Source organism: Myotis nattereri (genome assembly GCF_964212035.1).
Source record: "Myotis nattereri genome assembly, chromosome: X".
Lineage (NCBI taxonomy): Eukaryota > Metazoa > Chordata > Mammalia > Chiroptera > Vespertilionidae > Myotis > Myotis nattereri.
The window spans coordinates 118,693,336-118,709,408 of NC_138078.1; the positions used below are offsets into that span (position 1 = coordinate 118,693,336).

At 36.2% G+C, this 16,073-nt stretch overlaps 1 protein-coding gene across 2 annotated transcripts in view; it reads right to left on the minus strand.

The window, feature by feature from the left end:
- Positions 1 to 909: 909 nt before the first annotated feature.
- SMARCA1 (SNF2 related chromatin remodeling ATPase 1) overlaps positions 910 to 16,073 on the minus strand; it is an 89,209-nt gene continuing 74,045 nt past the window's right edge. For both annotated transcript variants that reach the window (XM_081081298.1, XM_081081297.1), the window contains 2 exons: positions 2,735 to 2,845; positions 910 to 1,633 (listed from right to left, as the gene is read on the minus strand). In XM_081081298.1, coding sequence (XP_080937424.1) covers positions 1,562 to 1,633; positions 2,735 to 2,845 — 183 coding nt within the window. In that variant the 3' untranslated portion in view covers positions 910 to 1,561. The remainder of the gene's footprint in view (positions 1,634 to 2,734; positions 2,846 to 16,073) is intronic.

The following is a 16,073-nucleotide window of genomic DNA, read 5'->3' on the forward strand; positions in this document are numbered from 1 at the left end:
ACATTGCAGCATTGTTTCACAATCTCTATGAGAAGATTGAGGACACTAAATAGAATTTGATAGTAAATGCAAAAGATCTTAATAGGGGAGGGAGTAATTCTTTATTGGTCCAAACCTTGTTTTGATAACTAATACCACTGTCCCGTATTCTCAGATTTTCTTATTTGTTGTGTGTTTCACATTAGATTCTGATCCATTTTTACCTGTTTCCTTATAAACTAACCTTGACTTTGATTAATTGCACACTAGCAGTTTCATGTGAGAGACCCAAGTTCTTTCCTGAACAGAGAGCCCCAATAGCAGAGGAAATAATGTAAAGCATTCTAATGTGTCCCCCTATATTTGCCAGCCCACTTGCACATACATGGGACCACATGACTAGGTCTGGACAATGAAATATAAGTGGATGTGACATGTGTCATTTCTGGCTGAGTCAATAAAGTTCTTACATGAAATTATCCAGCATCTCTTTTTCTCCTACAGCATCAGTTGAACAAGCTACATGTCCTGATGGTGCAGCTACAAAACAGTGGAGTGACTGTGTGGAGCAGATCCCCTCCCATTCTCATATCCCTCTCCCCAGCAATGGGACTGTGATATGAGCAAGAAATAAACTCTTGGTGTGTAAAACTTCTGACACTTTGAGATTGTTATCTGAACATAATTGTATTCCTATAGAAGACAGCCCCCTTCTCCTGCATGCATAGGGCTTATTTCACACTCTTAACTTAGTCGTTAATAAATCTGCATGTTAAACCCATAATCCTCTGAACTGGTTCTACTGGACATAAAATCGCACACAAGTCAGCAAGCAAAGCTTTAACTTTCAACCAAATACATAGTAGTGAGCAATACAATTCAGTAAGCACAAATATTTTGTACTGCACAAAAAAACAGGAAATAATTAAATTTCGTATAGACATTTCTTTATTATATTTTCCCACTTGAATATTTAGAGAATAATTTAAATGTGATTCATACTGACAGCAAGCACAGTATCAAATATTAGCTTTTTAATATTTTTCTGTTCTCACCCTTGATTCCTTTAGGAAAAAAATATTTAGATGACCTCAAAGAAACACTTATGCTAATCACAGTATGCAGTAATACAACAATCCCATACTCAATAGAAAAGAAAGCAACAAAGAAGTGAAAAAGTCTTTCTCCTCAAATCATTTTAATTCTTTTTTCCACAGCCATATAAATTTAAAGTATGAAACAACAATAATACAGCTATAGAATCTAGGTTTTCTTTCAAAGCAGCGGCATATAAAACATAGAAAAGCTAAAACCTCAGCAAAAGCTTCAAAAGAACAAGGACTGAGAGGATTTGATGAAGACATGAAATGCACGAAATACAGTACACAAAATACTAGAATGCATAAAATATAAAGCTACACATTTCAAGTAGAAAGCATTGTAAAATATATAAAATATGCAAGAAATCAAAATGAAAAAGATTTTTCTTAGAGTACCATGAATACACTGGAACTGGCAATTAGCATTTGAAGATGGGAACAAGAAAATAGCAGTTTCCCATTTAAAACTTTATTTCTAGGCTTCAGGATTTCACCTTCTTGACATCCTTCTTTCCAGAGCTCTCAGTAGCTGACTCTGCTTTTCTTTTCTGTGACTAAAATGGAAACAGATTTAATGTTCTGCTCCAATATGGATATTTTTAAATGGCCCAACAATGTTAAATCTAGGATGTAAATGCATTAAAAAAAATTTTAACATGAATATTCACTTAAATGTTATACTCACAATTAATGTTCTAAATAGCCCAACAAACTATATAACCCAATGTAAAATAACCTTCAAATATGTTTCTTTTTAAAAAAAGACATAAAATACGCATAAAAAATAGTCATCAAGTGACTAGTTACACATGGTACTATGACTGTACTCTTATGTTAACTACTTAACACTGAAAGTTTTCTGGGCAAAATGTTATTTATGAGTGTATTATTTATAAAAACTATATAAGATATTAAAATACCACATTTCATGTATTTTATGATGCACATTTCTTTCCCACGTTAGCATCTCTGAAATCAGGATGCATCTTACAACTGGTGACAAGTTATGGTTACTTGGCAACAGTTTTTCTCAGTGGTACACAAAATAATGCTGTGTCTTAGAGTAGAAGGGATCCAGGCTTGCTGAAATATGGTAGTTTACATAACCACACTCAAATAACATGACCCATTTAAGACTATTTTAAATTGTAACTATACAAGGCAACCTGACTGGATTAAAATCAAGTCATCTTATTATTCAACAGTTAATTTATTAGCAAGCAAACCAAGTAAAGCTTTACTATCTGCTCAAAGTTCTAATTTTCACTCATAGTTCCACAAAGAACACTTATTTGATCAAATCAGAACTCCCTGTTTCAATTTCAGCCCCATCCCATCCCCTCCCTCCAACTCCCACCAACAACTCTAGTCTCAATTTGAAGGACTTTACTTGCATTATATTTTTGCTTAAAGTCATGAAGAATTTTTTAAAATAGAGCCCTGTTACTAGGTAGGGAGTTCCTAACCATTTGGTCTATAAACAAATAAGAAACAGTAGTTGCAGTGTAATTCTTTTTCTATCAAAAACAAATTAGCAATTCATAAAACCAGTTTTTATAATTGGTATCACTATGGCATTAAACATAATATAGGCATTTTAATTATGTAAAAAAATGGGATCTACCTAAAAATTAGGAAAATGCTGAAAATTTTACCATTGGAGTTTTAGTTGTGCGTTTCTTCTTTTCTGCTCTCTCTCTTTCCTCAATTTCCATATTTTCTTTCTCAATCAATGAAATCAGAGTATTACAGCGTCTCTGGAACTCCTAAACCAAACAGTTAATGATCTTAAATTTTTGTAACCCAGGAATACTCATTAGTGATAATTCTTTAGCTGTATCATTTCTGTGGTACAGATTTCTAAAGTTAGTATTTTTCAGAACAATACCTATACAGGATATTAATACATTCCACCAAAAATATGGGGAATAGGTAAATGTCATTCAATGGGTAAATGGGCAAAAAACAAACAAACAAACAAAAAAAACTTTGGTGCATTTGTACCATGAAATACTACTCAACAATGGAAAGTAAGTAAGTCTTGGTACATACAACAATCTAGATGAACCTCAAGAGAATTATTCTGAATGAAAAAAGTCGACCTCAAAAGGTTACATACATATTCCACTTATATAACATTTTTTAGAGAATTTTTTTATTGTTCAGGAAGAGAGCAAACAAAGAATATGTAACATTCTTGAAATGATAGTTTAGAAATAGAGAACATATCAGTGGTTTCCAGGTGCTATGGAAAGGGGGGATAGTGGGAGTGGCTATAAAAAGCTAGCATGAGGGAGTCTTACAGTGGTGCTGGTTACATGAATCTACATGTGATAAAAATTTCACTGATCTACATTCACATGCGTGAGCACACACACACAAGAGCCATGTATAACTGATGAAATCTGAATAAGCACTGTGGATTGTACTAATGTCAATTCCCTGGTCATGACATTTTACTATAGTTATGCAAGATGGTCTCGTATCAATTTGGGAAGACTAGGTGAAGGGTGCATGGGACCTCCTGTACATTTCTTTACAACTTCCTGTGAATCTATAAATATTTCTAAATAAAAAGCTAAAATCACATAAACAAAAAAAGGGAATATTTTATTGCCAGAATAAGTTTTGCGAGTAGTCAGTTTACAAAACTGAAACAGATTGCTGTCGTACAGGGCTCCTCACAGTGGTCAAGTTTCCGATGAGCACTGTCAGCTACTAGGTGAGAGATGTAGGATGCAAGTAGTTCCCAAAGCTTTTCAAGCAACAGAACTCTCTTCTCACAGAACATCTTGTGGGATCAGAGTTCTGAGGAACACATCTCAGGAAACACTGCTGTATTTGTTAATTTGGAGCAAACAATAGCTGAAAAGATTCTGCATTCACTTTGCCACTACCTATATTTCACTGCCAGCAAATCAATGCATCTGACTATAAACAGTTTTTATGAATGTATGGTGAGTACCAAACATATGATTCATTAATATAGACATTCAGCCGAACCGGTTTGGCTCAGTGGATAGAGCGTCGGCCTGCGGACTCAAGGGTCCCGGGTTCGATTCCGGTCAAGGGCATGTACCCTGGTTGTGGGCACATCCCCAGTGGGGGGCGTGCAGGAGGCAGCTGATCGATCTCTCTCATTGATGTTTCTAACTCTCTATCCCTCTCCCTTCTTCTCTGTAAAAAATCAATAAAATATATTTTAAAAAATATAGACATTCATATACGTTAATCCTGTATACTTCGCTGTATTTTAAAGGTAAATAGTAGTTTAATATTAAAAAATAAGTAATATTTTAAAATATGATTCCTTTTCTGTATAAGCAAAAATGCCTGATAAAATACAAAATAGCTAAATGTTCAAATGAAAATGTTTATGGACAATTAAAACTCCAACCAAAAATATGGTCAAAATACAATAGAAAACTCCTAAAAATTAAAATGTCCAAATATTTTTGATTTTTCACTAAAACTATGATCAAAGAAATGCAAAGTAAAACAATATCGTCTTTATTAAATTTGCAATATGTATGTACATATGTATGTGGTATGTGTATCCAGTGTCAGCAGTCAGATGGTGAAATGAGAACTCTGTAATTCACTGATGATGAGATGCCAATGTTATGAACTGAATTGTGAACCCTCAAAATTCGTATGTTGAAATTAGCACCTCCATATTGTGACTGGAGGTAGGACCCATAGGAGGTAATTAAGGCTCGTTAAATGAGGTCATAAAGATGAGGACTTGTGTTTTTACAAAAAGAGAAAGTGATGCCCAGAGATCTCTCTCGCTTTACACTCCAACAAAGAAAGGACCATGAGAGAACACATGAGAAGATGCGATCTACAAGTCAGGGATAAAGGTCTCACCAGAAACCGACCCTGCTACCACCTGGTCTTGGACTTCCAGTCTCCAAAACAGTGAGAAATTTCTCTTTAAACCACCTGCAGACTAACACATTACCTTTCTAGAAAGCAATTTGGGAATATCAATAAAGCATCTTAAAAATGTCGTATTTTTAACTAGCAATTCCACTCCTAGAAACTTAATGTAAGGAAATAAGAAATATATAGGGTGTCCCAAAACTCACGCAAGATTTTCAATTCAATTCAACTGCAAATCTTGCGTGAATTTTGGGACACCTATATATAAAGATTTACTGTAAAAGAATGTTTACAGCAGTGTTATTTTAGCAGGAAAATACTGGGGACTAAATTTTTGGAAATACACAAGTGCATCTTATATACATATATACAGAGATATAGCTGAGAGATTATCTACAATACTACTAATGGTTAACAGCAGGTATCTCTGAGAGTGGGACCAATGGTAACATATTTTCTTCTTTATACTAGTCTGTATTTTCCAAGTTTTCTGCAATGAACTTTTAGGTGTTTGGTAATCTGTAACATTTTTAAGAAATGGAAAATGGTTTTTTGAAGACAGTTTTATCTGTCCAAATAAAAGCCAGAAAAATGGCATACAACATAGAAAATGTTACATAACAAAAATATTATCAACTATCCAAGCATTTTTTACTCTAAAATTCAAGCCCAAAAGGAAGCAGAAAACCAAAGATAGTCTAGACAGAAAAATTCCTCATTGACAAGTTATTGTTTAACTGTTATAAATATTACCTTACAAAACACTGGTACATTCAAATCTCTTGTACATATTCAATTACCCAAGGTTAAATAATTTAGGAAAAGTAACACTGAAATTTTCCTTACTTACCAAAACAATACTGGTATCTTTAATATGCAGACCAAATACTCTCCATAGCTTCATTCAATAACACACATACAAATTAAACAGCATGTTATTCAATTTATCTATTATAGAAAGGGCTAAGTTGACCCTGATGAGATTTGATTGTTGGTTTCTAGGGAGACTAGATGGAATCTTTATTTGAATCTCATTCTTGAATCATTAAGCTATACCCTCTGGCTATTATTATTCTCAGTAAGTAATAGTTGTCTGTGACTGCAGATATCTTTGGATACATATTCATGGTTTATATGTGTGATTCAGGAAAAAAAATAATACTTTTGACACAGTCTCATATGCAGGGAAGTAGTATATATAAAAGTGATTATATATAGACTATATAATTTCTTTTTTTTTTTACTATATAATTTCTTACCTTCATTCCTTTTAACTTGTCACTAACTACTCCAAACAGAAAAATAACCTAACTCACTAGATAAACGCACCAAGGAATGGGAAAGGATGAATGTTGCTTTACTAGCATAGGTACTGTCACTTTCTCTAGATATACCAAATACATATTTTTATTTTTTTTAGAAAGAGAGGAAGGGAGAAGGAGAGAGAAACATCAATTAGCTGCCTCCTATATGCCCCCTACCGAGGATTGAGCCTGCAACCCCATGCATGTGCCCTAACCAGGAATGGAATCAGCAACCTTTTGGTACATTGGACAACACCCAACCAATTGAGCCACACTGGCCAGGACCCAACCCCATTTTTTATTCACACACTTAAAGACTACCTAACTAAACAGATGGTATCATAAATAGATTACTAGCTAAAACCAGAAATTACATGGAGAAAGGCCAGATTACCAATAAAAGGGTGTTGTACTTTTTAAATGACTATGAGAAATTTCATGATGTCAAAAGCACTTTCATCGTATATGATTATCCTTTCATTTATGTATTTTACTACATTTTTATAACTCTTTATCTACCCATTTTCCTGGGGTTACAGGGAGTGGTTTCTACAGTTCTATAGTCTACTTATCTCTTTCTCTCATCATTTCCCCATGCTAAATTTAGGAATGAAGTTGCAAGGAGAAAAATAGCATATGAGAGGAAGAGAGGAGATGCTAAACCAATAAATACAACAGGAAAGTGACAAATGGAAGACTGTTCTGCAATATTAATAACTGTGGCAAAAGAAGAAAGTACTTTGTGTTCACGCATATGTGGAATGCTGGATTTTAAAAAGGTTAAACAAATTTCTTCATGGCAGGATTTCTCTGGGTATTTCACATTCTAATGTAGATTGGAAGCATCCAGGGAAGGATTCAGTATCAGAATTTCCCAAATCTATTTGAACACAGAACCCTTGTCCTGCATATCATCTATTTGCATATCCTAGAACAATGTTTGGTAAAAACTAACTAAGGAAATGCTGTGCAGGGTAAGAAGGATGAATAAGGTTAAGTTTGGATCAAAGTACAAAAAAACAACAACTAGAAACTAAGAACAAATAACTAAGAAAATTGACTTAATTCAGTTGACAAAAGGATCTCATTGATGATTTTTGAACTGGAGGAGTTATATAATCAAAGGTGTTTTTTGGTACTTGGAATTCTTTCCTGGATACAGATTCTCAATAGTAAGAGTTCATAAAACTATACACTCTTAAGGTTAGAAAGGGCCTTTAAAAACCATTCAAGTTGATGCTTGAATCCCTATTAGGCCCTTGTTAATTAGTTGTCCAGCATGTCTGAATTCTTCCAATGATAGGGTCCTCTCTACCTCCCAATGCTCTCTATTTCACCTTTCGACAAGTTTAAAATGTCCCCTATGCAACATTACAATTTGCTACAATCAGTTTCCAACAATCAGTTCTAGGTAGAATTTTTTTAAATATGATTTTATTGACTTGAGAGAGAGAAAAAAGAAAAGGGAGAGAGAGAAACATCGATGAGAAACATCAATCAGCTGCCTCCTGCACACCCTCTACTGGAAATCTTGTTTGCATTCCAGGCATGTTCCCTGACAGGGAATCAAACAGGTGATCTCTTGGTGCTTGGGATGATGCTCAATCCATTGAGCCACAATGGTCGGGCTACATCTAATTTTATGGTTATAGAAAACAAGCTGATTCCCTCGTCTGCATGACAATATTTCAAATATTACAAAGCAGCTATCATGTTTCCATCACTATCACCAATACAACCCCCAAACACCCCTCATTTAGTAAGGGCACATGCCCGGGTTGCAAACTCAATCCCCAGTGTGGGGCATGCAGGAGGCAGCCAATCAATGATTCTCATCATTGATGTTTCTGTCTCTCTCTCCCTCACCCTTCCTCTCTGAAATCAATAAAAAAATATTTGAAACAGAGGTCAGCACATCTTTTCTGAAAAGAGCCAGATAGTAAATATTTTCAGCTTTGTAACCACATGGTCTCTGTCACAACTATTCAGCTCTGCCATATAGGAAAAAAGCAGCAGTAGACAGTATATAAATGGAGTGTGGCTGTGTTCCAATAAAATCTTACTTACAGATATTAAAATCTGAATTTTGTATTTATTTTCACATGTCACAAAATAGTATTCTCTTGGTTTTCTTTCAACCATTTGAAAATATAGAAATCATTCTTGGCTTGCAGGCCATACAAAAACAGGTGGTGAGCACAATTTGCCAACCCATTTAAAACTACAGAATTTAAATTTACTTAAACAAATTTTACTGCCTTAGCTTTCCACGCCTTTAATTATGATCTTACTCACTATAAAGTCACCCAAGTTTCAACTTTTAAATACTAAGATATGTATCTCTATGTAATAAATGATGGAATGTTTGCAGTGAACAGCACTGCCCCTTAGTGTGTGGTAAACATCAGTCATCCTGGGCACCAAGTTCAAATATCATTTTCCCCAATACTCAGCTTCAAAGCATCAATTCAAAAAGCACAGAAAGCATCAGTAGTCTTGAAGTGACTTATTGAAAGAGACTAAAGAAGCTCCACATTTAGTACATTTCCTATGTACTAAAATCCTAGACACTAGCCCTACCTAAGTCTAAATGACAGAAGGTTCATGCCCATTATGGTTCAAAGTCAATAGCAGGTGAATAAGCAAGAGAAAAAAATAAATTTCACTTCACATTTGTGTCTCTAAAGTTTTAGGTAGTCCTATAAAGCCATAATTTTCTTCTACAGTTCTTAGTAAAACAAAATCAGTAGGTTTTCACCTTTGCTCTTTTATAAACTCCCTATACTTTACTAACAAAATCAATACCTTGAACTATACATTGTGTGGTATATTTCCCAGGTCCTTTGTCACCTTGGAACCTCTATCATAATAACAAAAAGCAATCACATTCTATACTAGAATCTCAGGACCCAAGCACACTGCCAGTTAAATGAGAATTAATATTCTAATAAATATATCATACATTTTAAAAAAACAAGTATCAAATGTTATGATGCTTTTACTTAACTACTGCTGCTTAAACATCATCCTATCCTATATAATAAAGAGGTGATATGCAAATTGACCATCACACCCTCACAAAGATGGTTGCCTATGACCAGGCCGGCAGGGGGATTAATGAGGGATGACCAAATGACTGAACAAGCAGGCTGCGTGGGGCAACCATGCCAGCAGGGAGTTAGTGAGGGATGACCAAACGACTGAACAGCAGACCACATCGGGCGACCAAGCCAGTGGGAGAGCTGTGAGGTTAGACGAGGCCAGAAGGGGGGGGGGCAGTTGGGGGCAACCAGGACAGCAGAGGGGCAGTTAGGGGCAATTAGGCTGGCAGGGGGGGCAGTTGGGGGCAATAAGGCTGGCAGAGGTGGTAGTGAGGGGCAACTGTGCCAGCGGGGGGTGGCAGTTGGGGGCAACCAGGATGGCGGGGGGGGGCAGTTAGGGTTGACCAGGCCAGCACAGGGGGCAGTTGGGGGCAACCTGGCTGGCAGCGGGGGGCAGTTAGGGGCAACCAGGCTGGCAGGGGGGGCAGTTGGGGGCAATAAGGCTGGCAGAGGTGGTAGTGAGGGGCAACTGTGCCAGCGGGGGGTGTCAGTTGGGGGCAACCAGGATGGCGGGGGGGGGCAGTTAGGGTTGACCAGGCCAGCACAGGGGGCAGTTGGGGGCAACCTGGCTGGCAGCGGGGGGCAGTTAGGGGCAACCAGGCTGGCAGGGGGGCAGTTAGGGGTGACCAGGCAGGCAGGCAGGCAGGCAGGCAAGCAATTAGGAGCCAGCAGTCCAGGATAGTGAGAGAGATGTCCGACTGACGGTTTAGGCCCGGATTGTGAAAGGGATGTGGGATTGGGCCAAAACTGGCAGTCAGACATCCCCTGAAGGGTCCCAAATTGGAGAGGGTGAAGGCTGGGCTGAGGTGACCACCCCCATGGACAAATTTCATGCACTGGGCCTCTAGTCCTATATAATAAAAGGCTAATATGCTAATTCACCAAATGGCAGAATGATCGGTTACTATGATGCACACTGACCACCAGGTGGAAGACGCTCAATGCAGGAGCAGCCCCCCAGTGGTCAGTGCACCCCCATATGGGGAACACCGCTCAGCCAGAAGCCCTGAGCGAGGCTCATAGCTGGTGAGTGCAGCGGCAGTGGTGGGAGCCTCTCCCGCCTCTGTAAGCAGTGTTAAGAATGTCCAACTGCTGGCAGACGAATTTCGTGCACTAGGCCTCTAGTTACTTATAAAATGTTACATCACCTCCTCACAAGGTAACACATAAGTATAAACACCTAAAACAGACTCCTGTTAGTGCATTTATTGTATTGCAGATTGTTAGGACAATTCTACCTTAAATCAAACACTATAGTTATTAATAAAACACATGCTATTTACAACTGACTATTCAAACTTATCCTATATAATAAACACCTAATATGCTAAGTGCTTGGTCAGCTGTTCAACCAATCAAAGTGTAATATGCTAATGATATGCTAAGGGCACTCAACTGCTCGCTGTGATGTGCATGACCACTAGGGGGCACATGCTCCGATCAGTAAGTTAGCTTGCTGCTGGGGTCAGGCTGATGGGGACTGAGCAAGATGGGCCAGACCCACCCTGGAGCCCTCCCTGGCTGGCCAACCTCCCGCATCTCTCCCCAGCCCTGATCATGTACTGGTGGAGTCCCTGGCCCTGTCCTGCACCCTCTCGCAATCTGGGACCATTGGGGGATGTTGGAGAGCTGGTTTTGGCCCGATCCCGCAGACAAGGCCGAGGGACCCCACTGGTGCACAGATTCGTGCACTGGGCCTCTAGTGAATAAATAAAAGCTACAGGGATAAGAGCCTAATAAAGTCTAGGATTAGAAAAAGGTAGATGAAAAGAAAAGAACTCAACCCCACTGGTACATTTCTTCACATTCTATCCAAATCTGCTCCAACTGCAGGTATCTATGAGATAGAAGCAAACTTAAGTACAAAAGTTCCAAGCTCATCTACACCTACTTTGTGCAAGGTATTATGCTGGTCCCTTTAGATATAACCAGTTGCAATTAAAAATTAAGAGAACAGTAGTACAAAATGCGTCTAGGGCAGATGGTGATACATTAGCTAAGGGAAGAGAAAAAAGATGAGGAACAGAGAAAAGATAGAGATATAAATTTGGAAATTATCAGCCTATAGTTGGTAGGTGAGGTAGACATTTGGCCATTTGCACAAAACAGTATTTCTAAAATGTCAATCTGATCATGTCACTGACCTGTTAAAATCTTCCAATGACTCCCCACTTCCTATAGACTAAAGACCAAAGACTTCAATATACCAGAGAGTTATTTCCTTATTTCCCAGTACTTCCCTGCTTACACCCTACCATTATCAACCTACTTGCAGTTTCTGAATATGCTCGGCTTGTTTATACCTTTGCCCATGAAGTTTCCACAACCCTGAATGTAGTCCCATGGCCAACTACTTTTAGTTTTTTAAGACTTGGTTCCAAGAAGGACCTCTTCTATGAAGCTATTCCTCAGGCCTAAAACTCAAGGCAAAGTCAAACAGTACCTCCTCTGTGCATATCTCTACATAGAACCTTTTCAAAATTGAGGCTAGAGAGGGACAGTTTCAGCTTTTAAGTGCATGAGTTAATAATATATCTCTATGAGCATAACTATATTGCATTTTTAATATTTTAATAATTCTATAGTCAAGAAGAACCGAATAATACATTTTACAGTTAACCAGTTTTATCAATAATGTATTAATTCATATTTCTCACATTTCATGAATAATGTAATAGTCTAAAATATCAATGTTAGCTGTTATCATATAATTAACTATTGACATGTAAAATAAAAAATTGTGATTGGCCTGCTTTATGAAATTTTCTAGACCATGCTGCATAAGCAACAAACAAAAGTAAATTACTGTGACTCTAGAATAAGTAGGAAATTTTCAAATTTGACTTTTATTTTTCTGAAGTATAGTACCTATAAAGAAAATCTTTCTCTATGATGAACTAATAACCTAATTAACACTATCACTGATAAACCTATAAAAAAGGGAAGCAAGCTAATACATGGCTATAGTGATATTTTCTAAAAAATATTTTTTCTCCTACCATTCTCATGAGAAATTTCATTTTTTATTTTAAATAAGGAACACTTTCATTAATAATAAGTTGATTTAAAAACAAACAGTAATATCATGAAATTTTTATTACATTGTATACAACAGTGTGTGATTCTCTGAGAGGCTGTCAGAAAAAAAAAATCATTTAAACTACTATAAAAGGCACGGTAATTGTAATAACTAATTACTAGTACTTTGATTCAACTCCAAGGCACATGGCCACAGGCAATATGCACATAGCTCCTTTATCTGGGAGAGGAAAGAAAAATTTTCCCCAGAAGTTAAAAGGCAAGAATTCTTCTTCTTCTTCTTTTTCTTTTCTTTTTTTTTTTTTTTTTTTTACTAAAATTAAGAGTAAAAGGAACCCTGCAAAGGATACAATAAATGTTTATATCAAGAAATATTATTTCTCTTAGAGAGTAAAATTCTGCTTTTCTCCTTTAAGTACTTAAAAGGATCTAAGCAGATCCAAAAATGTACTGATTAAGCTTTGGGTACTTTTCATATGTCCTTTCCAGTAAACTGACTAATGTGCTGGATCTTTTGGACCTCTCATATTCTTCTCAAACCTCCAAGTCACATTGGTCTATCACTAAATGAATGGAAATAGTACCCTGACATCTATTCCCTAAAAGGAATGACAAGAAAATTAATGAGCTAATAGTGATAAAGATTTTGGCAAGCATTATATAAAAGGTATTATCAAATATGAAGTATTATCATTTTTTATAGTCATTTGGTAAAAGTCTTTGAATGCCCTAAGACTAAGACCCCATTTTAAGATATTTTTCTTAGGAGGGAAATGGTAGGGCTATTCATATGCTCTGAGTTTTAAAATCTAAATTGATCGTATCCTTCCTACTTGTTTATATAGTTCAATAGGCTTTGGTTACTTAAAGAACACATAAGTTTTTGAAGAAAGAAATCACAATCTTTTTATCACAAAGAAATGAAACTAAAATTCATTTTTTTTCTTTTGTAGAGCAAGAATTTTTAAGTGGAGGAGAGCCTCAAAGAAATCTTCAACTTTTAGCTGAAGGCTTTCAAAGTGAGGCATATTTAGAAGTGGAGGTTCATGACTTCAAGCACTATAAGACTGTTATTTAAGTCAGAAGCCATTAATCCAGTACTTTGAGATCTCAGAATAAAATATGACTTCCAAAGTTTCTACTTTTTTTCTAAGCATTTCCATCCTATTTATTGGTATCTCTGGGAGAAAAGAAAGACATCTTTAAGCAAGATTATGTTTTTAATGATAGCTTCTATAGTAAGCTAAGTTTAAAGTTTAAACATTAATAAGGTTTTAATTGGAACACAGTGACACACATAATGAATCAAATTACATCTTCTGTATTTCTAAGATGGGATTTTTCAATGAAACAAATTATTTTAACTTTGGAAATCACAACTGCCTCTTTCAATCTTCCTAGGTTGTGAATGTGATTCACTATACAAGAACAATTATTTAAAATGATGGGGCAAAGAGATCATCTAGGAATATTAATAATCTATTTCTTTGTGTTTTATTTTAATTTTTTTCAATTATGGTTTACATTCAATATTATTTTGTATTAGTTTCAGGTGTACAGCATAGCAGTTAGATAATCATAGTTAAGTAAGTGTTCCCGTACCTACCTCATACCATACACAGTTATTACGATATTATTGACTATATTCCCTATGTTGTACTTTACATTCCCATGACTATTTGTAACTACCAATCTGTACTTCTCAAAACCTTCAAAGTTTTCACCTAGTCCTCCAACCCCTCTCCACTCTGGCAACCATAGGTCTATTCTCTGTACCTATGAGTCTGTTTTGTTTGTTTACGTTGTTTTTTTAGATTCCACATATAAATGAAATCATATGGTATTTGACTGACTTATTTCACTTCCCTAATGACTGATATTATCATAAAATATTCCCAAAAAGACGGTCTAAATATATTTTAAAATATACTACCTGTACTCTAATTCCAGATATATAAGCAAAAATGATCCATTACCCAGGAGGAAAATAAAAACAATATGACAGAAAAGTTAACAAATAGAACACTTTGTATTACAGTATTTAAATATGAAATAAACTATTACATATTTTTAAAGATTTGTTAGAAATCATAAATTGCACCTTCTAGAAGGTAATTAAGGACAGAGATGTCTTAATTTTCAAAAGACAAAATGAAGGTTTCATTGTTCATTAGCTATGTAGTTAATATCTGCTCTTTTGAAAACACACATTAGAGATTTAAATATCTTGGTAAAGAAACAGGTAAATGTAGAAAGAAGATGGAGGAAAAGGATTCTTTACAAGGGATTTCAGGGACATCTAGTGGTTGTTAATAATATACTTGGTTTATTCTTGGAAAATGAAATAAGTTTATATAGTTCTACAGGCATGTTCATATTACAAATAATATAAGCTTTTCCTTGCACTTCTAAATCTATTTCATCCTACTGATTTTGTTTAATGATTCCAGAAACTGAAAACAGCATTAAACTCTCAACCTTTTTAAAAATTAGTAAAATATCACTGAAATAATATTTGAAAATTCATCAAAAGTTCCACCACATAAAAGGGCATACATGATATAAAATATGATTCACCAAAAAATATAGGTAGGGATTTGTCTTTTACAAGTTGTTGATGCTGCTCTAAATTAAATAGTTAAATGCATAAACCTACAAATGGCTAAAATGCTAAATACAAGAGGTACAAATTTCCAATTATAAAACATATAAGCCATGAAGATGTAATGTACAGCATAGTGACTACAGTCAATAATATTATAGCCCTGGCTAGTGTGGTTCAGTTGCTTAGGTGTCGTCCTATGCACCAAAGGGTTGCTGGTTCCATTCCCAGTCAGGGCACATGCCAGTGTTGTGGGCTCAATCCCCAGTAGGGGGCCTTCAGGAGGCAGTCAACTGATATTTCTCTCTCCCTCTCCCTTCCTCTGTATAAAAATCAATTTTAAAAATCTTTAAAATAATAATAATGTAATGCATACTTAAAAGTTGCCAAGAGATTAAATCCTAAAAGTTCTCACCACAAGAAAAAATTTTCTAACTCTATTTGAAGACAAATGGTAACTAGACTTATTGTGGTGATCATTTGGCAGTGCATACAAATATCAAATTATTACATTGTATACCTGAAACTAATGTTATATGCCCATTATAACTCAAAAAATGCTTGAAAGGAGTTCTCTGCAAAACATGGTCATAGATGTACTAAGCTAGAAGGCACCTTAAAAGGCCAAGAAGCTCACTGTCAAAGCCTTCAGACAATCAAAATAAAATCTCATTTTGAAATCTAATAGACAAATTATTCTACAGTGTTCTTCACTGATTATGTCAATTATCCAAAGAACCCTGTCAAACAACTCTTTCCTACTTCCAAACTTAGCCCTTCATGCTATTGATTAATTTTTTTATTCTCTTCTCAGTACTTTCTACTGCATCTTATTAACATACTAGAGTCCCAGTGCACAAATTCATGCACAGGTGGGGTCCCTCGGCCTGGCTGGCAATCTGGGCATTCAGGACTGTCTCGCCCAGTCCTGATTGGGGCTGATTGGGGCCAGCTGGCTGGGGGAAGGGACCGTGGGAGTTTGGCTGGCCATGGGAGGTTGGCTGTGGGAGCACACTCACCACCAGGGAGCAGCTCCTGCAATGAGCGTCTGCCCCCTGGTGGT